Genomic DNA, 22,113 nt, shown 5'->3' with positions numbered 1-22,113 from the left:
TATATATATATATATATATATATATATATATATATATATATATATATATATATATATATATATATATATATATATTAGAAATTTGTAATTTAACTAAAAATATACTAATTAATTACCTGGAAATTGCTATAATTCAATTTAAATTAACAAAGTCTTATAACTTCGACATGTAGATTTTATTTTTAAAAAATATTTTGAAGATAATATATTTGTCTACCAAATGGAGACGGAATTACATTCTCCATCTCTAGCCTCAACTCTCTAGCCCAACATTACTTCAATCTCATTCTTGTCCTGTCTCGTAGATATCTAACTAGAGATGAGACACCTGTTTAATATAACATTTTTTTTTGAGACACCTGTTTAATATAACATTTTCTTTTTAAATGGAGGCGGGATTATTTTCTTCTCTTTACTTGTTTAATATAAACCTATTTTGTGTTTTAACTTTATTAAAAAGAATAAATTAATTAATTTGGAAACTTTAATCGTAACATTTAAATTAAATGGTATATTATAGTTTTTTTTTTTTTTTAATAATGGTTGAAGACGTAATATTAAAATTTGAATTATTAGAACTTTTTTACCATTTAAAAAAAAAATGATGAAAAATGAAAAAAAATAATAATAAACAGTTAAACCCAATCCAGCTAATTACCCAAACTCCGATGGTAGCAAAAATAAATTTGTTGGAATGGGTATAAATAGGTGGCGGGAATGGGACTGCTCCAGTCCCCGTCCAGTGGCCATCTTCCACCTTGGAGGTTCCCGCACAGAGCGCGAGCTACGCGTTGATCGAAACGCGATCGCTCATATGGAAGACTTGGAAGGATTGGTTCCGACGAGAGAATTGCAGTCGGTGTTCATTGGAAGTTCCCGCACGAAGAAGCATCTGTATACGGAGAAGCTCTTAGGATCAAGAGTTTTGATCTTGAAAAAGGGGATTTTATTTATACTTGAGCGGACTTACACTTTCATATCAATGTCAAGATAGCATGTCCAAAATATCAATCTGTAAGTCTGTATACATGCTTATTGAAGTTCTAAAAAAAAAAACTGAGTTTCTGATAGGGTTTAGACAAATCATTGTTGTGATGCAGGACTATATCGTTGATCAACATCCCTGACATCTTGGACTTGATTTGCATATTGCAGGTTCCAAAGAACGTCCTCCATGGACGGTCGACTCATTTCAGGGGAAATGCATCTGTTCATTAGGGAAATAATGGTTGATAGGGACTCTTGTGTGCAGGTAGCTAGAATGGTTGGATCGATGAGTCGCCGCCGTCCGTCCTGGCTGTTTAAACTCATCTGTATGAATCAACAATCATTTAGGTAATCTTGAACTGAACAGTTAAAAGGAATGGAAGATCATAAGTGTTTTGTTTGTTCTTGCTGTTGCTTATGCCCTATGCATTACCACCATGAGTAATTAGTTTTGATTTTCTCATGCACCTTGACAACCAAATGGTACAATGCTAATAAAGAAATAATCAGAAACTTCATGGCCTACCATTTCCTTTAGTATAGAGGGGTCTTTTCTAGCAGACACAGAAGGTGCTATAAGTGCCTCTAGTAGTATAAACCCAAAGCTATAAACATCATCCTTCAAGCTCATCATTTGCCTGAGGATAGATATCCATGTGAGAAAACAGTTGATCATCTTGGAAAAGAATGACCTAAATTATCACAAAAATTTCTTACCAATCTTGTGGACCTTCCCCTTTAGCCTACACAAACAGAAAACCAAGTAATCAGCATTTACCAATGATCCAATAGCAGCCGTAATCAAGTTCTACCTACCACAGATTTTGCTGGTTCTTCTGAGATAATGGACAGTCCATAATCACTTAACTTTGCCACATTATACTCAGCAATCAAGATATTGTTGATCTTTAGTCGGTTGTCGAAGAAACCAGGAATGACTCCAGTATGCAGGAAGTGTACAGCCTTGGCAACACTAATTAGAATTGCTAATCTTTCAGACCAGTTCAAAACCTTCTCTACAAGTTCAACGATTTGTTAGTCAAAAGAGAAATGTTTCTCTCAAGTAGTGGAAGTCGGAATTCATTTAGAGAATCAGTCCGAAAATGCTTCTAAATTACCAGATAGATGTGTACGAAAACTCCCATTTGGAACATATTCAGATACGAGGAAGACCTTGATGTCATTGAAGTCTTGTCCATCTCCATCAATGCAGTGACCCAAAAGGCAGACCAAATTTGGGTGCCTGAGCTTTCCAAGCATATCCAACCTAAGTTTAAGATTTCTTATTGAAAATTTCTTGGATATAAGCAAGGACCTTATGGCAACTTGAGTCCCATTCTCCAGTCTCCCTCTATATAGCTGCAAAACATACAAAAAAAGGCATGATATATATATACTTCAACTGTTCATGAGCCATTTCAAGGAAATGATTCAGCATTACCGAAAGACACATGCATGGGCAAACAGGTGGAAACCTATTGTCAAAGAAAAGGTACACCTAGAATTCTAAAGTAACTTAACTATGGTTTTTAATCATCACTGATCAAGTACATTTTGCATTGGATGAAGAAACTTTGTATTTGAATATGTCAGTCAAATACTGTATTTGAATATGTCAGTATGAGATCCCACATCGGTTGCGGAGGAGAACGAAAGCATTCTTTAGAAGGGTGTGGAAACCTCTCCCTACCATACGCGTTTTAAAAACTTTGAGGAAAAGACCAAAGAAGATAATATCTGCTAGTGGTGAGCTTGGACCGTTACATATATTGTTATATAAATTCTCATGAACAGCTAGTCCAAACTCCAAATGTTTGTTTCTTCTTCTAAATATATTTTCATTTTGTTAGGAGAAACCGAGCTTCCATGGAGAAAAATGAAGAATCGTCTCACTTTCACTTCCTCAGCTTATTTGGCAAGGATACTCACACACAGCTGAACTTGATCCATATTGATTGAAGTGAATATAATGATTAGAATGTTACCTTCCCGTATGAACCATCACCAATGATAGTTGAGTCATGAAAATTTCTTGTAGCTTCATTTATCTCCTCCAAGGAAAAAGTTCGACACAATGGAAGACCTTGAATTTCTAACTTTGCAGCTTCAGAAACAAACCCTGCAAGCAGGAAGCTTGGAAATGGTAAAGCTCAACATCTTTTACTCATGAACTCTACTAATTTTGACCAAACGAATAACTGCAAATGGAACTTTAGCTGAACTTACTTGCACTTGTTAGAAGCTCAGATGAGAATCCTGCTGTTGAACTATCCTGAACTGATTTCTGCAATAAATGTTGTTCTGATATTCCTCTAGGCCAACATCTTCTACATAAAACAAACCCAATAGAAAGTAGAAGCACTGATAACAAAATTCCAAGTAGTAATCCCATTACAACTCCTGCATGTTTAGCTCTATACTGCTCCTGGTGCTGATCATGGTTCATATTCTCTGTATCACAATATGATTTTGTATGCTGTTTCCCTACATGAACAGATAAGCAATTCCCATCTGCCTTAAGAGTTCGATTATCAGATTCAATGCCCAAGCAGGAAGGCAATCCTCCAGTAAGCATATTGCTAGATATATCAACAAACTGAAGCATGTTGCCACACTCCATATGGATCGGTAGCAACCCCGATAACTTATTCGAAGAAAGATTCAAGTGACTGATGTTGGGCAAGGAGAAGATTGTAGCAGGAGGGGTGCCAGTCAATTCATTGAATGATATATCAAGCTGTTGGAGCTGACTAAGTTGACCATATTGCTGTGGAATCTCACCCGAAAAAGAGTTTTTTCCGAGTAAAACGATAATCAACGCCTTTGGTAATGTAGGCAGTGATGAATCTATTTTGTTCCAGCTCAAGTCCAGAACAGTTAAGCCATGTAATTTACTTAGATCTGGTAATTCACCAGATATGTCATTGCCAGACATGACAAGCTCAGTAAGGGTACTGATGCTCAAAGATGGAAACGAATCCTTGATCTTGTTGTTTTTCAAGCTCAGCACTGTCAGACTAGACAATGAATCAAACCAGTCGGGCATAGTATCATTGAAGAAGTTGTCATCTAGTTTAAGAGTTTGAAGCTTCACCATGGTAGAAATCTTAGGTGGGATCGCACCAAAAAGATAATTTGAGCTCAAATCCAGATACTCAAGTGAAGATAATCGATGGATTTTGTCTGGAAGTGGACCCCAGATGCCCAAAGACACAAGGCTAAGAACTCGCAAGCTATTTAGTCTTGTCAAAGTAGTGATGAATGAATCAAGAGAGAAGCTCTCCGATAGCGTTTGATTTGGTATTGCAAAGCCAATGAACTCATCGACTTTGCTTTGAGTATCACCTGAAATTCTAAGCTCAGTAACCACACTATCCTGGCATGTAACGTTAACCAGAGGAAGAAAGGACAGTGTGCAAAAATCCACTCTGTGATCAGTCCATGAATCCAGCTGCTTCGGGTACTCCAAGTGCTTTCTCAGCTGGAGAAGCGCTTGGGCTTGCGAGGCTTGCAATTGGTAAGCTCCACCACGTAAGAAAGTGCAAGCGAAGCTGAGAAGTAAGAACAAACAATACTTCCCCATCAAAGATTCTTCAAACTATATGATCTGACCTGCTTCTTCTTCTTGTTCTTCTTGCAGCCTCTGTTTCAGAAACATCAAAATGGCGAAGGGTTTCAAGCAATCATGAAAGGAGATTGAAAATGGCGAAGGGTTTGCAAAACCCACCAAGAAAAACGTTAGAAAAAGGAGAGAGGGCGATGAAATGGAGTCATTATTGAAGCAAAACCCAGCGGGGACTGAGAGTATGAACACACTGGGACTGGCTTTCTTCTCCGGACTGTCATTCGAGGAAGAAATTCACAGAGCAGTGAAGGCTGATGCGAAAGTGGGCCACCTGAAATGGACGCGTTTAGTTTTAGCACATGATTTCCTTCTCTCTCTGTGTTGAAAGCAATGGAAAATGGGGTATGGCAGGAATGAATGGGTGTTGGGTTGGAAAGGTTCACTCTTTTCTAAGCTTTTCTAAGCTGTGGTGCGTGTGGAGTATGGGTTGGAAAGGTTCACTCTTTTCTAAGCTTTTCTAAGCTGTGGTGCGTGTGGAGTATTATTAGGAGTCCATCCCACGTAGATTAATTTAGTGGAAGATCGATCATGCGTGTATAAGTGAGGAATATTATTTCCGTTAGTACGAGGCATTTTGTGGTAGCTCAAAGCAGTCATACAAACTTATGCTTAAAGTGGATAATATCTTATCATTGTGAAGATTCGTGATTCCTATCGGTACGAGCAAAAAGAGAGGGCAGCCGCCATTATTTTACTCTGCAATTAGGGATCTAACTCAGCTTTCTTCATATCTCTCAGTCAGCTGAACACAGCTCAAAGAAAATTGGAAATCCATAAAGCCAGGTAAAATCCATAAAGCCAATTTCGTTAATAGTACTTTATATTTGGTTCCTCTTGTCATTGTTTCTTAGTAACTTTTTTCAGCTCACGTGGAAGCATATGATCTTTTCGTTAAAGTATATTTCTCCGACAGTTTTTATACGATCTTTCCAATTCAACTGTGGATCAGGTAAAAATTCAAACATCTTATCTGTTAATTTTCAGTTAAACTATGAATTAGGTATGAAATCGAACGTTATGATATTTTAGCTTTAGTTAAACTATGAATCAGGTAAAAATTTCGAATATCTTATCTTTTAATTTTCTGTTAAATTAAACTATGAATTAGATGAAAATTCGAACATCTAATCTTTTAGTTTTAGTTAAACTATGAATCAGGTGAAAATTCGAACATCCGATCTTTTAGATTTCAGTTAAACTATGAATCAGGTAAAATTCGAACATTTGATTTTTTAGTTTTCAGTTAAACTATGAATCGGTTAAAAATTCGAACATCGGATCTTTAATTTTTAGTTAAACTATGGCTCATTTGATCTTTCAACTTTTAGTTAGACTATGGATCGAACATTTGATTATTTGAACATCTATTTTTTTTAGTCAAAATTATAATGTATTAATCGGTTGAGTTATGAGTTATTGCTCCTCTTATGAATTATTGCTCAAAATTTGAATATATTAATTTTTTTTTTTTTACATTGAAGCTCAACCATTTAAAATTAGGAAATAATGAAAATAGGATAGGAAAGAGGTCAAAGATTTATTTCCAATTTTCAATTTTATTTAAAACAAATATTTTCCAACCCAATTATATAAATTATTGTCCTCCCTAAAATTAGCATAAATAATATTCCCCCATTTATAAATAATAGGAATAGGACCATATTCATCAAGCCAATATTTAACTTATGGTTGTAACATTTCTCATGGTACTATAAATAAATAAAATATAATGTTTTTAAAATAAAATAAAACATAGGTGAAGCCACATTTTTTTTATTATTTATTTATATATATATAATACAAGAAATTAAGCAACTTGTTTGGATACTTCCAAATTCCAATCCAACGTGAAACTATATTAAATTTTCAACTAAATAAATAAATGGTGAAATGTTGGGATTGCCCTTCTTGGAACTAACAATTTCTCCTTTTCCCATACCAAATAAAATAATAAATAAAAAGGGTCTAAATGGTAATTTTAAGTGGTTACTTCCTTCGGATATTATCCTATCATCTACCCTTTTGAGTTAAGTAGGACCTACGGTTGTAACAGCTTAAGTTCATCGTTAATAAATATTGTTCGCTTTGATCCATTACGTATTGTCGTCAGCTTCACGATTTTAAAACACGTCTATTAGACCAAGGTTTCCACACCCTTATAAAAAAAAATTTGTTCCCCTCTCCAACCAACGGATCTAACAATTCACCTCTCTTGGGGCCCAGCGCGTTCATTGAGGTTTCCACACCCTCATAAAAAATATTTTGTTATTCTCTCTGACCGATGTGGAATTTCACAATGTATCTCTCTTGGGGCTCAGCGTTGAGGTTTCCACACGCTTATAAAAAATGTTTTGTTCTTCTCTCCCACCGACGTGGGATTTCACAATTCACCCCAACACCTTCGCTGACACACCGTCTAGTATCGGGCTCTGATATCATTTTAAACAGCTTAAACCTACCACCAACAATCTTAAAATATCCGTAAAAAAAAAAAAAAAAATCAAATAATATTCTTAATATTCTAACGAAGGAATATATGTTATTTTAAAAAAAGAAAACAAAAGGTAGTTTTTGAAATTTTATCCTCATGTATTTGGTAAAAATAATTTAAAATTTTCAATTTGATTGTGCCTCAATTTAATTTAGGTTAATTATTATATTACTACTTTAATAATAAGACAATTGTTTGAAAGGACAATTTATATAAAATTATCTGGTTGCAAAATATAAAATAATTAATTTTATTTTTAATTATTAAAAAAAAAATTGCCTAGAGAACCACAAAAAGGAGGGTAAAGAAACTAAGGGCTGTGCCCTATGTTTAAGGACATTCAGATTTGTGGGCCCTATTTTAGGTTTTATTACACCAAATATATTTATGATACCAATAAATACACATCTCATAAGGTGGTTCTTCCATTAAATTACTCATTAAATTCTTTCTTTAAAAAAAATCTCATTATTTTAAAAATTAAAATATTATCTTTAATTAATTTTTTTAGAATATTAGATTAAAAAATTTGATTTATGTAGCTAAAATTATGATTAAAAAATCAAAATGACATTATAAAACTTAATCACTTTTTAAAAATATATGACGTTTTAAAAATGAACCAAAATTAAAAAATACGAAAAAAATGAAAATTGACGTTTTAAAAATTCAAAATAAAAACGAGCTTAAGTCAACTGTACAACTATAAAATAATATTTAAACTTAAATAGGCCGAAAATTTTGAATCTCTAATATCTATAGATATATATATATATATATATATTTGATAATATTAATTTTTTTTTATATAAAATACTATCAAGTTGAAATAAAGAATTACAAACACCGAACATAAATCTAATTTAAGCCTAAAAAATATATTTTTTATTTGTTATTTATAGGTGAAGTTTCCTGTTTGGGAATTGGAATAGCATAACGTCATGTCAGGATAACTGTGTGCATGGCCCGCCGCCGTGGCACGACGGAACCTTCCCTTTGACCCGGCTGTGGGTCCCACGTCCCCACTACTTTTTTTTTTTCCTTTTTCCTTTTTTTATTTTATTTTATTGAATAAAAAAGGTAATGTCTCGTCAAATAGTTGTGAGATATTTTTTTTTCCTTTATATACATTATTAAAATCGGTTATCGGTCCCTAATAAAACATTCTAGAAACTTCTTCCTAACCGATGCGATTTAAAATTTTGAACGGAAGCTCAGAAAAGAAGAACTATATCTGTTTGTGGTGGACTTGAACTGTCATATAAATATTTACAAATGCATCATTAACATCGGTTGACTAGATTGATCTGACAAAAAAAATGTCAACCTAGAACAGAGCCAAATTTTTAGTTTTTTAAAAATTCAATCCAACCCCACCTCTTATAATTTGGTTTATGTGGTTTAGATTGCTCGAGTTATCAAATCATCTGAACACTCTTTAACAACTCGATATGAACCAACAGACATCAATCATAAATAGAATTTCTATCATAAATAGAATTTCTATTTTTAGCTTTGTTGAGAGCTAAACTTTCTCTCCAAATTGTTACGTTCAGAAATTGCACGTATAGTCATTCAAGCGATCAAACTTCTTATAGAGTTATTCGAGTCACGAGTTTAGAAACGAGTTTAGAAACGAGTTTTCTTTACTCTTGATTCAAACCTCTTATGGAGTGATTCGAATCACGAGTTTTCTTTACTCTTGATCTTGATCATCAAGGTAATTCGTTCCATACTTTCCCTTGGGTTGATTTCCATATCAACTCCATGAGTAACTCTTGTCCTATGAATTATTTACGACCGTTTTATCAAATTATAGAAACTATTCATCTAAGTTTTTATGAAATTAAAGAACATAAAAGTTATAACATTTACTAAAAAAAGATTGGTTTAGTTGAAAAGGCAATTCATATGATTAGCCTTTTTGAGGAGCTTTGGTTAGTTCAAATGTCAAAAGATTTTTATTTTATTTATTTATTTATTTAAAACAATTATTGAAGTGTTTATTAACAACAATTCAATTCTCTCAATTGTCAATAATGTTTTTATGGCAATAATTCCATTGTCATATAATGATGACAATCTAATGAGTTGGAGTTATTATACTCCTTAAAAAATCTTCTTTCTTTTTTATTTTCATTTATTTTAATGTGTTTTCGTTCAAACAATCAACTCGATCGGTGATATTTAATTAGATTATTCAAAATATGTCGGTCATTCGAGGTTTTTGGGTTGAGTCGGGTAGAGATCTATTGGACTAGTAATGTGCTCCGGTGTTCCTATAATCCAACCTTACAATTTGAGTGGATTTGTTGTTCGAGTTGATAGCACTTTGTATTAGAACAACATATTGAACTATGTTCGAATTGGTATTTGATATGAACATCTATTAAATGGGGGAGATTAGACCATTGGCTTTTAGGCGTTTTATCCAATGAGCTATCTTTGGAAAGACGTCCTATATGAAAACTTAAAGAGGGGGAGACAATGTATTCGCGAGGCTAGGGATATCGATGTGTGAATAGCATCAATCATGGCCATGATGGTTTACCATCCAAGCCAATGAAATGAGTTTACGATCGACTTCGATAGATTGACATAGTCAAATGGGTGTAATGGTGCACCTCGTCGTGTCCGTGCAACGTGTTATGTGTTACTTTAGTGGCAACAACACGATCACATAGGACGTCGAGTCATGAACGGAGGGAACCATCTTACTGACTAATGCTACTGTCTGATAGAGAACAATTTCTTGGATCATATCAATGGATAGAAATCAATCAAAGACAGAAATATTTCAGTAGGGCAGATTTCTAAGATCAAACTCAATCATTTCATCAGAAGATCAAACGTTTTATTTCTAATGATTCTCGACTCGTTCAGCGCTCAAAAAGTTCGATAATATAGCAGCCGGAAAATGGATGTTCGAAAATTGAAGAACAAATGAGAAAGATTTTCAGAGAATTCAACAGTAAAAGGAGTAGAAAATAGTAAAAGTAGTGACCGGGGGCTCAGAAACTCCTATCATTCTATGAGAGCACTTTCTGAACCTCAGCTGTGACTTCTTTTGGAGGCTTCTCAGCGTGCAGATTAGCGACAAGACCCTTTTTCGCATAATAATCGATCACCTGCAAGCCAGAACATTTAGAAACATAAATGCAAATCCCGACCTAACTACATTTGATTGCCAAGATAGCTCAAAGGATATTTGTAACAGCCCAATCCCACCGCGCTAGCACATATTGTCATCTTTGGGCTTTCCTTTTCGGGTTTCCCCTCAAAGTTTTAAAACACGTTTACTAAGAAGAGGTTTTCACACCCTTGTAAGGAATGCTTTGTTCCCCTCTCCAACCGACGTGGGATCTCACAATCCACCCCCCTTGGGGGCCAGCGTCCTTGCTGGCACACTGTCCAGTGTCTAGCTCTGATACCATTTGTAACAGCCCAAAAACCCATCGCTAGTAGATATTGTCCTCTTTGGGTTTTCCCTTTTGGGCCCCCTAAAGGTTTTAAAACGTATGCTAGGGAGAGGTTTCCACACCCTTATAAGGAATGCTTCGTTCCGCTCTCCAACCGATGTGGGATCTCAAAATCCACCCCCCTTGGGGGCCAGCGTCCTCGCTGGCACACTGCCCGGTGTCTAGCTCTGATACCATTTGTAACCATCCAAACCCATCGCTATGAGATATTGTCATCTTTGGGTTTTCCCTTTCAAGTCCCCCTCAAGGTTTTAAAACGCGTCTGCTAGGGAAAGGTTTCCACACCCTTGTATGGAATGCTTCGTTTCCCCTCTTCAACCGATGTGGGATCTCACAATCCACCCTCCTTGGAGGCCTAACATCCTCGCTGGCACACCACCCAGTGTTTGGTTCTGATACCATTTGTAACCGCCCAAACCCATCACTAGCAAATATTGTCATCTTTGGGTTTTCCCTTCCGGGCTCCCCTCAAGGTTTTAAAACATGTCTGCTAAAAAGAGGTTTTCACACCTTTGGGGACCCAGTGTCCCCGCTGGCACACCCCCCCGGTATTTCATTCTAATACCATTGGTAACAGCCCAAGTCCATCACTGGCAAATATTGTCCTCTTTGGGCCCTTTCAGGCTTCCCCTCAAAATTTTAAAACACGTCTGCTATGGAGAGGTTTCCACACCCTTATAAAGAATGCTTTGTTCCCCTCTCTAACCAACCGAGGTGGGATCTCACAATATTAAAACTTGGGTAAGTTACCACCATGACTTGAATTTATTTCCTATGAGCCCTTCACTTTTTACATGACCACTAACCGATCAAATCAACAGTTAGTCACGTAAGAAAAACGAAGACACCTTTTCAACATTCCTAATCGATCAGATCAAAAGAAAAACACAAAGCAACTGTACCGGCATGGTTTGTTTGTGAAATGCCTCCAGACGTGACTTTAATACAGCGGCAGTATCATCTTTCCGTTGAATCAAAGGCTCTCCAGTTACCTTGTACAGAAAACAAGACGGTTAAGAATATTTGCTGCAGCTTTTCAAAACGCATATACATAGATGGGTCAAATATCAACTTCTATTTAATTTGTAGTCAAGCCCAAGCCCACCGCTAGCAAATATTGTCCGCTTTGGCTCATTTCGTATCGCCGTCAGCCTGACGGTTTAAAAACGCGTCTCATAGTGAGAGGTTTCCACACCCTTATAAGGAATACTTCGTTCCTCTCTCCAACTGATGTGGAAATCTTATAATCCACCCCCCATGGGAGTCCGGCGTTAGCTCTGACCAAGCCCATCGCTAACAAACATTGTTCGCTTTGGCCCATTACGTATCACTGTCAGCTTCACAATTCTAAAACGCATCTGCTAGGGAGAGGTTTCCACACCCTTATAAGAAATGCTTCATTTCCCTCTCCAACCGATGTGGGATCTCACATCTCTAGTTAAAGTAACGTTAGGAAGTTTCTTACATCGTCAACACCAGGAGTCTTTGGAGGAGCAAATTTGGTGTGGTAACTTCTGCCACTGGATGGGTGTATCCATCGCCCAGTGATCCTCTCCTCCAAAATAGCATCATCAATAGCAAAGTTGAGCACCTTATCAACTTTCACTCCTTGCTTGTCAAGCACCTCATCAAGCTGCAATGGAGTAACTAAAAAGTATAATACTCGCAAATGGCGAAGAAATTCGAACATATACATTAAATTTCAATGAATCTTGCACCTTTTGTGCTTGAACTACGGTTCTTGGAAATCCATCAAGAATGAAGCCTTTCTGACAAGAAGGTTTCTTCATCGCTTCATCGATGATGCCAACAACCAAGTCATCAGACACGAGTTCACCCTACAATATAGAACAATTAAAACCTTTAACGAGATAACAAAGATAAGATTAGAATGAAGCATGGAAAAGAAAGAAAGAGCAAAAAGCATAAGGGAAACTCGACCTTATCCATAGCCTCTTTAGCCTTGATACCAAGAGGAGTTTTAGCCGCCACAGCTGCTCTTAACATATCACCAGTAGCCAAATGACACAAGCAGTAGTCATCCTTGATGATTGGTGATTGGGTCCCTTTACCGGATCCGGGTGGACCTGCAACACACCAGATATTCATGGTTATGATTAAAATCAATGAAGTATGAACCGAAACCACAACATACCATACAACGCAATGAAAATCCAAACCCAACGACACGAGGGCAAGCTACATACAAAGAAACTAGAATCTTTTCCCACTAGCTGCCTTCTACTCTTTTAAAAGTAGCATACAACTCGATCCATAACCCTCGCCATATTAGTTTCGCTTTCCCTTCTAAATTCTTTTACACAATTAGATGCCTTTGGATCACGAGTGTCTCAATGCATAAACACCTTAAGTCTCTATAGTCCCTTTCGGCTTCATTTTTTCTCCTCGATTCCTTTATCATTTTCAGTCCTTAGCATAGTGCTAGGCATCAGACACAATTTTTCTTTATCAACAGCATCAAGATCTTCCCATCTCTCCTGAAACTCTCAGTTCGAGAGTTACAGAAACTCAGGCCAAAAAGATCCTCTCCCCGGTTCCCAAACTCCCACCCCTACATCTCTTCCCTCCGAGGCCCTTCACGCAACAAAAACAAGTCCTCCCCTCGCACACGGCTCCCCCCTTTCTTCACACGCTTACATTCATACACTTACGCAATTTGAAGTCTATCACACAGATTTCCAATAAATGTGATTAGGAGTAGGAAACAAACATGGCGGCCAAGTTATATCCATTATTCTTAAAGCTTTACAAACCATTATGCATTGGTTCAATAAACTATCATGTAATCCATTGTACTCTTAAGTGTTTTACAATGTGCAAATAGATATTAACTTGAACCATGTGCAGCAGCAGCTCATAAACTCTTTTAGTTCATTTACTCTTTGTTCATTTACTCGTGATTGCATACTGAAACCAATAAGAAATTAAAAGGATAAAACACTAGTAATTTTCCATCCGACAAAAATAAAATGTTACTGAACAACAACGAAGATAAGTTCCTTTTTCATCTAGATCTTCATAGAACTTAAATCCCTAAACCTTTTACTCGAACCTAAATCCATAATCCAAGGTAAAAATCACTTGAAAAACGAGTAGAAATCCAGATTTTGACTCAAAAACCAGGAAATTTGGAAGAAAGAACAACAGGACATAAGATTCACAGATGCAGAACCCCTGAGCCATTTGCATCAATCCAACGCCTCAACTCCACAAAATTACCACAAACCGACACACGAAAACCAAACATAAAGCCAGAAATCGAAGTCTAAAAGCATAAAAACCTAGAAAATCCAAGTAAGAATACCGATGAGAATGAGGCGCTTGTCAGGCTTCGAGGAGCATTTCATACGACGGAGAAGCTCCGTCATGAGATCCACGGAGGGCACATCTTCCAAGGCCACTGCCGAATTGCCCGCCATTGATGCTCTTCTCTGCTCTGAAGCTCTCCCTTTTTTTTTTTTTTTTTTTTTTTTCTTTTTTTTTTTGGTGTTCTCCTCTTAACGGATTTCCTAAAGAGAACCCTAAAGCAGAGATTTTGAAAGTCCAAAGCAAAACGGTGACACGCTGCTTAGAACTAAAGCACGGTCGACGGTCGTTATCGTCCTAAATGACTATTATACCCCTCGACTTTGAGTCCATCCTTTCTTGAAATGACAGTTATGCCCCTGCTTTTGACCCACGAATCTACGGTTCCCTCGAGATTGACGAGACTGTTTTTGTCCGACCTGAATTTTCCACGTCACCTTTAAATTATTTTTTAATTAATCAATTAATATTAAATGCTCTCTTATTCTAATTTATTTTATTTCCTAATTTGATTAATTGATTGAAGATTGACTTATTTATATTTATTATTATATTATTATTCTTACTTCCGTCGAGAATATTAAAAAAAAATCTTTATTTATTTGAATTATTTGAGTTCAAATAAATTTATTATTAAATTTTAAAATACATATATTTGATTTATTTTTTATTTTTTAATTATTTATTCTTCTGACTACTTTTAAAAATAATATTTAATAAAAGGTAAATTTTCAAATTAACATTTTTTATTTTTATTACGAGCAACTCGAACCAACTCATTTCAAAAAATAATATGGTTGGGTTAAGTTAGGTTAATTGTTTAATAAATATTGTTTGAGTTGAAAAAATTTACCGCCATAACTCAACCCGACCCAACTTATGAATATTCCAATTATATTATATTTTCAATATAGATTTTCTTATAACATAATAAGTGAAGAATTATTATTATCGATATTTATTTAAACTTAATATAAGTTATAATTATATATTAATAATTAATGAGAAATTAATTTCAATTGGTTTTAATTTAGAATAATTAACTAAATATCTAATATGAATGTTATAATTAAATTAAATTATAATTTTTAATTAAGTGTGCTAATTTAAATTATTTTTTCTACAAACAACCTATATAATAATTTAATATAGTGGAAATGGAATATTTGGAGAAAAAAAATCCCCTCCAATAATAATATTCGACTATTTTGATTGGATAATAAACATATTATTTAAATTATTAAATAAATTTTATAAAATAAATACAAATATTTAATTCTTATATATTAATTATCATTATTCAAATGTTTAATAAAAAAAAAAAGGTAAAAACGAAGTGAAGGCCGTGATAAAAATATTAAATTCATCTATTTTAGTGAGAGAATTTTGATATTTTCATAAAAAAAAATATATATCAGGAAGTTATCGAATATTTTCATGCACGTCATCATTTCAAAGAAACATAAGCTATTTGTTCATCGAGTCGAGTCACGGGAAAAGACAGAGAAAAAATAAAATAAAAGTTAACAGTTGAGTTGTGGTCGGTGTAGCTATGTCTAAATACGTAATTTTGAAAATGGTTGATATGGTAAGTTGATTTTTGTAAATATTATTATTATATTTGTAGGCAAGGGGTTTGGTGGGTAGGTGGTTAATTGGTGGCTTTTCTTTCTCAAGTTAGTTCCCAAGGGGGGTTGGTGAGAATAGGATGTCCACATTTTCAACCATTATCAAACAATATTACACAAATAGTGGACCAAAAAGAAAAAATAATAATTATTGGACCAAAAAGAAAAAAATAATAATTTTTGGACCAAAAAGAAAAAAATAAATAACGACGAAAACAGATCTGGCATTGACGCGACTCATTAATTTCGAATAAAAATTATTAGTATTTTATTTTAAAAATATCATTGAACTCATTAATTTCGAATAAAAATTATTAGTATTTTATTTTAAAAATATCATTGAACTCCTCGGAATTGGATAACTTCAACCTAGTTCATGGGAGATTGAGTTATTTGGCCCAGGAGAATTGACAGGGCGAAGTGCTAGTTTTCGGATAGTCATTATGGACACATTTGCCCAATTGACACGTTTAAAGGAATTAATGGCTAAAATTGTTTTAAAATAAATTGTTTTAAAATATTCTTGAACCTTCAAAAGTTTCGTTAATATTCTAAAATTTATATTTTTGAACTTCTAAAAGTTACCTTTTTTGTAAATCTCTCCTTTGCTCGGCTTATAACCGACAACTTCTCATTTCTCAATCCTTCTATTTCGTTCTCTCATTTCCTGATTTAAGACAGGATACTAATGATTTCATCCATATACCAGTAACCGAGGTATCTTTAATGAAATTTTGAAAGTTTAAAGGATATTTTTGAACTTTTCAAAAAGTTAAGGATCACTAGGATTAAAATTAGGATTAAAATTAGGATTAAAATTAAGGGTACTTTTGAACTGGGATGATTGCGAGTAAGTTGTACAAACGACCTCGGAGTCAGCCAAAGCCAAGGACAAAAAGGAATGATCGTGATGCCATAGCATACCCCGTGCCAGAATGCACGTGCAAACGTAACATCTGTCTGGTTCAAAATTGAAACTTACCAATAAATTCATCACTAGAGAGCATTTTACTACTCCATGTAGAAGGTAAATAAGTCATTGAAGCAGAAATGGCTGAACTTTGACCATAATGATGGGTTAATTTCTTCGGTAAAAGTTCTTGTAGTGCACTCACAGATACAAATAGGTGATATATTTCAAGAACTTACTGAATTGTTCATTGATGAACTCATAAGTGAAGCTGCTCCAACTTTCCAATGACAAAGTTCAAACATGGAAGCTAATCTAAAACATTATAGGTATCCTATTCAAATACTTCTAACTACTAGTAAAGTAAAATTTGACACGGGATACTCGAGTCGAACGTGCTTGAACTACTTCGAATGTAATCATACCTACTTCATCCCGCATAAAAATCATGATATGGGCCAAAATTTAATACATTGGTGAGATAAATAAGTTTTATCATTTACCCTCTAATTTCTCACAGTATCTGCAGACTGAATAGATCAGAACAAGAACTAACCTTTCTGCTTTGCCAAGAACAAAGAGTATCTGATTTTGAACTCCTACCTCTGCTTACTTTCGGTTTCGCCATGCGACTTCTTTTTGCTTTTTTTATTTTCTTTGCTTGCACCCTTCCTCTTTTTGCCTTCACCGTCCTCTTTCGATGCCTTTTTTCTTTTCTGAGGCGTGTGTTCCTCCTCGCTAACGGTTTGGCCTATTTCTATGTCCTGTTGGATTGACTCTACTGCAGAGTGTGTTATATCTGCTGAGACAGATATGAATGAGATAAAGAACAAATGAACAGATCATAGGCTTTCAATCAGTCATTTGGAGTCTAGGAGAGTTGTGTTGGAATTCAATAAGATGCACTAATGCAGCACAAACTAAAAACAAGCTCAACATAGAAAGATGATTTTGTTACGAAACATTAATTTGATAAGTGTGGATCAGCAAATCTAACCTTCTCCAACAAAATGGGAATCGAAGACAACACCATTAAGATGCTGCTTTAGGAATACCTGCAAGCAAATGAAGACAAATATAATCATATGATATATTGTCCCAGCTTACATTTATGCATCAAACGCAATTTTTTTCTTTCTCTTTCTGCATATTATTAAATAGACTCCCTGATTTTACAAAGATGCAATATATTTACGCAAGTACCAGCTGAATTATGTGAATATAGTGCTAGAAATACTCGGCTTCAGTTTAGTAAGAGTACTATCCAGTTGGCTAAATCAAATATAACCACTTTAATGCTTAGGGTTCCATTACATTTTCTAGCAAGCTATTAAGTAGATCGGTAATCATGCTTAGAATTTTGTACTCGAACAATAAATTTTCCGTTCATTATTCTCCCTTCTGTAGGAAACAACTGCAAAATTGGAAGTTGGTGATCAACTGACAGGACGCAAATCTAAACAGCACGACTTTTATATAGCTCCGAGTCGATAAATAAAATCACATCAATGGTGCAAATTAGTCCATAAGATTGACTACCACTATCTTATTCTAAAATGTCCTTTCCAGTATTTTATGAAAAACTTTCTTCTACATCATTCTATCTGAACGATGCGTCTAAACAACCTTTTATTTACTAGAATTATGAAAACTTACCGCAGACAGAAGTTGCCTCGTCTTTATATCCCAGAAGCGAACATAACTATCCAGTCCTGCAAAAAGATTTCAACGTCACTCATTAGTAGATTCCACATTGAAGAAAATGATATGTTCTTATCCTGATTTCTCAGTTTTGTATATCTGAGTTTATAAATCTAGCTATAGAAGAAAAGGAAAAAATTAATATTTAGTGCAGTCCGGATACATTCATGGAATTGATGCCAGTCAAATTATTGACTGTATCTTGGCTCCGTTAATCCTTCCATTATCCACTGGATTCAATACAACTTAATGAATTGCCTATAGGTAGGTTTGAAGTCGACACTTTTTATTCTGTTTCTTCCTAACCAACCCACTTACATTAAGTACTAGAAATGCTATGCATGGCTCATTGCGCAGAGGATTTTTTTTTTTTTTTATATGGAGATTTCAAAACATGTAAAAAGAGACACAATCCTAGTAAAAATACAAGATTTCCATGTGTATAGCAGACAGAGAAATGCTAGATGATTGTCATATTGGAAAATATATCCCACCACATGATGCAATGATCGGGAACTCTGGATGCCTGGCGATGGACCTTATGCTGCCAGAACATTTCCCCAAGAAGCAACCCAATAGCTTTCCTGTGAGAAACGAGTCAAGCATAGAAAATAATGTACATAAATTTACTCCATTAATAAAAAATTTCATCAACTGCTATTTACAGATCCTAGAGATAGTCCAACGAAATCTATAAAAACTCACGACAATCAAGGAACAATCAAACAGCTCCCAACAGACAGAATAAAGGTGAAATAAAAAGTTCGAATGCTACTGGGAATTCCTGGTCTAAAGAAAAATATTTGTTTTCTCCTTTCTAATGGAGGTAGCTGTCAGTCAAGACTACTCTTCTTGGTACACCATTCTTATACATAATATATATATTTAAGATACCATGACTGTATCACCTACATCTCAAGTATGCTAAAATATGCAGTGGAATGAGAACTTTAAAATAAACTATTGGAGTAGCAATCATCAATTGGGATCCAACCCGTAAAACAGCCAATCTTTTCTTAATAAGAGATAAAAGGAATTCACGTAAGTCAAGAATTAAACTTTTCTGAAACAAGAGTACTGAGTGAAAGATATAGAACACCCAGAATATTAAATCAGAAATAACACTGTCTCAGGCACAACAAATTTTACCATTGCGAATATCAAAGGATGCAAGATCACCAGTTGCATTCCCCACAAATATTGTGTTACCATCTACATCTTCAGCCAAGGCTTTAATAGGAGTCTCTCGAAAATCAAACGAGATAACAGGTCTCTTCTGAGCAGAGATGTCATACAATCGAACCTAAGTTGGGTAGTCAGAAATTCCAGTTATAGAATGAGAAAGAAGACCAATCCCCCACCCCCATAATAATAATAATAATAATAACAAATAGTTTTAAGAAGTAAAGATTGGCGATATGATTCATACATCAAGATAAATGGTTTTTATAAAGGATGTGTAAACTAAAAATAAAGAGGTTACATTGTACAAGAGTTGTACTTCACCAATAATCAGATATCAATAATTTTCTGAAAGGCTCAAAATGAAGTATTATTAAATTTAAATAGCAACCAAGACCACATCATACACTTATTTATTCAATTCTCTAAAACTCCCGTTAATTCTGCAACTTGTGTTATTATTTCCTATTCTGTAACTTGTATAACTAATACCATGAAAAACTGTTATGAATTACCTGATGGCTGCTAGTACCAGCAGCAAACTTACGATGGTCATCTTTACTAAGAAATGTCACTGATGTGAAGCAAGTTGGTGTGAAAATACCAAGACTGTTCTTCTTCGGCTGAATAAAAAAATTGTTTCAAAAGGAAATCAAAAAACATTCTGTAGAAATATGTTGATCGCTTTGTACAAACATGCAAAGGAGAACTTGAAAGCATACCGCTTTTGCTGTCCAAATCTTAGTACACTGTTCCAGATTCCATGTATTAACTTCAACACCCTTCCTGCGCATACAAGGTAAAGGCTGTTAGTGCCAATGTATAGATAATACTTAAATTCAATCATGATCTTAACTCACCCTCCAAACAATGCATGGGTTTCACTTCCATCAACTTTAGAGCACATAACATCACCTGAACTACATACTTTCCACGTTTTTACAGGATTGGTAGAGATATCTTCTGAAGATGAGCTAGAAAAATCAATTGACCTCATGCTCGCATTTCCTTTTTTTGTACACGAAAGCAAGGTGCAACGCCTAAAAATGAATGATCAAACTAAGAGGAATTCAGCATAGATGTCTTGTTGAAGTACCCAACTAGTTTAAGAAAATTTTGATATTTCATCATTAACAAAACAATGATACCTTTTGCACTTTTATCAAATAACAATATAACATGCTCATAAATTATAAATTGATACATAACCTAGACGCCAACGCCAATTCATCTTTTTCAAATAAATGCATTCCAATAATAGCATCATCTTTCGGTGGAGAACTATCAGTATTGTCCGAAATTGCAACATGAAGATTGCCATTCAATGGATTAAGAACTTCAATCTGGAGTATACAACAGGAACATGATTTTACAAAAAGTGCATTAGTATATTTAAATTTTTAAATTCAATCAATGTGAGCAGGATTCACTACACTAGAAGTCTGAACAAGCAACTTACCAGTCCATTTTTTCGAGCAACAGCTAGTAACTGCAATAAAAAATAAAAGGAAGTAATTTGGTGACTAAAAATGATGTACAATTTGAAATGACCATAGATGGAAAGAAATGAAAGACATAATCTGCCGATCAACAGACATCTCATCATCAACCCAGTAATAGGTCAGTATAGCCCCCACTAATCAATGAAAAATACAATATATCAAAAGGGAAGAAAACTTCGGAAGTTCTTTCTCAGAACTCAGGAACTTCATCGAGCATATGGAAAGTAAATTTACTTATCAAAAAAAGCACATAATTGCTTTCACTTTGATCAGTATGTGATGTGGGGCAACTTGTAAGGCCAGAAAACATGCCACATTCACAGCCTAGATGACACAAACGACTGTAAATGACAAAAACCTTCCAGTGACAATCAAATAGACATTTTAATATCAGCTTGACTATATAAAACTGCAATTTATTTCTAAATACTAGCCACAATTCATCAAGACAAATCAGCACTTGGATAGCAAGTGCAACCACATGAAAATTTGTAGAAACAGAAGAAAATAACAATGAATGGTTTGAAGAGCGGCAAAACAATACATACAGGGTCGAATTTACGATCGACAAGAGAAGCTGCAAGCACCGATTTGGAGTAATCAGGTTCGCCCCACCTCTCGACCACCTTTGGAATCTCACCGTCCTTCCCCTGAGCTTGGATGACTGTGCCCCAGAACAACAAATTTAGAGGAGAACACAGAAAAAATTGTGGCACAGTGAAGGAGGAAGTTTAGATGGCACTGTTTACCTTTGACGAGACCAAGCACATCAAACGTTAGGGCACGAAGCGGAGGACAGCCAGGGCAATCAACCTTTGTCGTGCGAGGCATATTCTGCACACCAGTTGAGCGTAATCGATTGAGACACAGAGAGACAGTTTAGTTGGACTGATAAACCCTACCGAAGAAATATGCTGAACGACCCAGTTAGTTCAATTCTAAACGATTTGGAAAGATGATAATCACCAATAACAATAACAATATTAACAATGTCGCGGCGGTCTAAAACCTCATTTAATCAAGTTAGAACTATCCACTTGTCTTCACCCAACTATAATCTACAATTATTCAAATATAAATAAGACTGAAGTTGTTCCTCAATCAATCAAGCTACAAATCAAAAGAAAATTTGATGGCAGATTCGCGTCCGAACCAGAACAGCCAAACGCAAGCCAAGTTCCAATTTGCCGCAACGCTGTTCTTATTCTGCTATTCAGCTATCGTTACAAAAAAAAAAAAAAAAAAAAAAAAAAAAAAAAAAAAAAAAAAAAAAAAAAAAAA

At 34.9% G+C, this 22,113-nt stretch overlaps 3 protein-coding genes and 3 long non-coding RNA genes across 12 annotated transcripts in view; 3 read left to right on the top strand and 3 right to left on the bottom strand.

The window, feature by feature from the left end:
- Window positions 1–928: 928 nt before the first annotated feature.
- Window positions 929–4,634, bottom strand: LOC111457009 (probable inactive leucine-rich repeat receptor-like protein kinase At3g03770). The gene is made up of 7 exons (XM_023099119.1): window positions 3,214–4,634; window positions 2,973–3,106; window positions 2,106–2,346; window positions 1,804–2,003; window positions 1,705–1,730; window positions 1,514–1,625; window positions 929–1,311 (listed from the first exon to the last, which is right to left on the bottom strand). The coding sequence occupies exons 1-7, from the start codon at window positions 4,568–4,570 to the stop codon at window positions 1,084–1,086; spliced, it is 2,298 nt and encodes a 765-aa protein (XP_022954887.1). The 5' UTR covers window positions 4,571–4,634; the 3' UTR covers window positions 929–1,083.
- LOC111457010 lies at window positions 1,247–3,575 on the top strand. 5 transcript variants are annotated; one of them, XR_002712863.1, is made up of 4 exons: window positions 1,247–1,335; window positions 2,841–2,947; window positions 3,026–3,130; window positions 3,484–3,575. It is a non-coding gene; the product is annotated as an uncharacterized LOC111457010 (long non-coding RNA). The 5 variants fall into 5 exon arrangements; XR_002712860.1 differs by having other exon boundaries at window positions 2,838–2,947; XR_002712861.1 differs by lacking the exon at window positions 1,247–1,335 and adding an exon at window positions 2,338–2,479 and having other exon boundaries at window positions 2,838–2,947.
- LOC111457012 lies at window positions 4,453–4,673 on the top strand. The gene is made up of 2 exons (XR_002712865.1): window positions 4,453–4,545; window positions 4,628–4,673. It is a non-coding gene; the product is annotated as an uncharacterized LOC111457012 (long non-coding RNA).
- Window positions 4,674–5,017: 344 nt separating this feature from the next.
- Window positions 5,018–5,673, top strand: LOC111457013. Its single transcript, XR_002712866.1, has 2 exons — window positions 5,018–5,395; window positions 5,477–5,673. It is a non-coding gene; the product is annotated as an uncharacterized LOC111457013 (long non-coding RNA).
- Window positions 5,674–9,917: 4,244 nt separating this feature from the next.
- LOC111457238 (adenylate kinase 4) lies at window positions 9,918–14,130 on the bottom strand. The gene is made up of 6 exons (XM_023099432.1): window positions 13,908–14,130; window positions 12,524–12,669; window positions 12,301–12,420; window positions 12,048–12,215; window positions 11,485–11,574; window positions 9,918–10,231 (listed from the first exon to the last, which is right to left on the bottom strand). The coding sequence occupies exons 1-6, from the start codon at window positions 14,020–14,022 to the stop codon at window positions 10,133–10,135; spliced, it is 738 nt and encodes a 245-aa protein (XP_022955200.1). The 5' UTR covers window positions 14,023–14,130; the 3' UTR covers window positions 9,918–10,132.
- Window positions 14,131–16,670: 2,540 nt separating this feature from the next.
- Window positions 16,671–22,113, bottom strand: part of LOC111457261 (WD repeat-containing protein 74-like) — a 6,927-nt gene continuing 1,484 nt past the window's right edge. The window contains exons 2-13 of one of the 3 annotated variants that reach the window (XM_023099473.1): window positions 21,582–21,687; window positions 21,381–21,496; window positions 20,790–20,819; window positions 20,540–20,673; window positions 20,191–20,370; window positions 20,053–20,116; window positions 19,846–19,953; window positions 19,298–19,451; window positions 18,643–18,732; window positions 18,104–18,159; window positions 17,445–17,502; window positions 16,671–17,249 (exon numbers count right to left, since the gene is read on the bottom strand). In XM_023099473.1, coding sequence (XP_022955241.1) covers window positions 17,047–17,249; window positions 17,445–17,502; window positions 18,104–18,159; window positions 18,643–18,732; window positions 19,298–19,451; window positions 19,846–19,953; window positions 20,053–20,116; window positions 20,191–20,370; window positions 20,540–20,673; window positions 20,790–20,819; window positions 21,381–21,496; window positions 21,582–21,663 — 1,275 coding nt within the window. In that variant the 5' untranslated portion in view covers window positions 21,664–21,687 and the 3' untranslated portion in view covers window positions 16,671–17,046. The remainder of the gene's footprint in view (window positions 17,250–17,444; window positions 17,503–18,103; window positions 18,160–18,642; window positions 18,733–19,297; window positions 19,452–19,845; window positions 19,954–20,052; window positions 20,117–20,190; window positions 20,371–20,539; window positions 20,674–20,789; window positions 20,820–21,380; window positions 21,497–21,581; window positions 21,688–22,113) is intronic. The other 2 variants (XM_023099472.1, XM_023099474.1) reach the window with 2 other exon arrangements.

Source organism: Cucurbita moschata, unplaced genomic scaffold (genome assembly GCF_002738365.1).
Source record: "Cucurbita moschata cultivar Rifu unplaced genomic scaffold, Cmos_1.0 Cmo_Scf00019, whole genome shotgun sequence".
Taxonomy (NCBI): Eukaryota; Viridiplantae; Streptophyta; class Magnoliopsida; order Cucurbitales; family Cucurbitaceae; genus Cucurbita; species Cucurbita moschata.
This window is presented reverse-complemented; position numbering and strand designations above follow the sequence as displayed.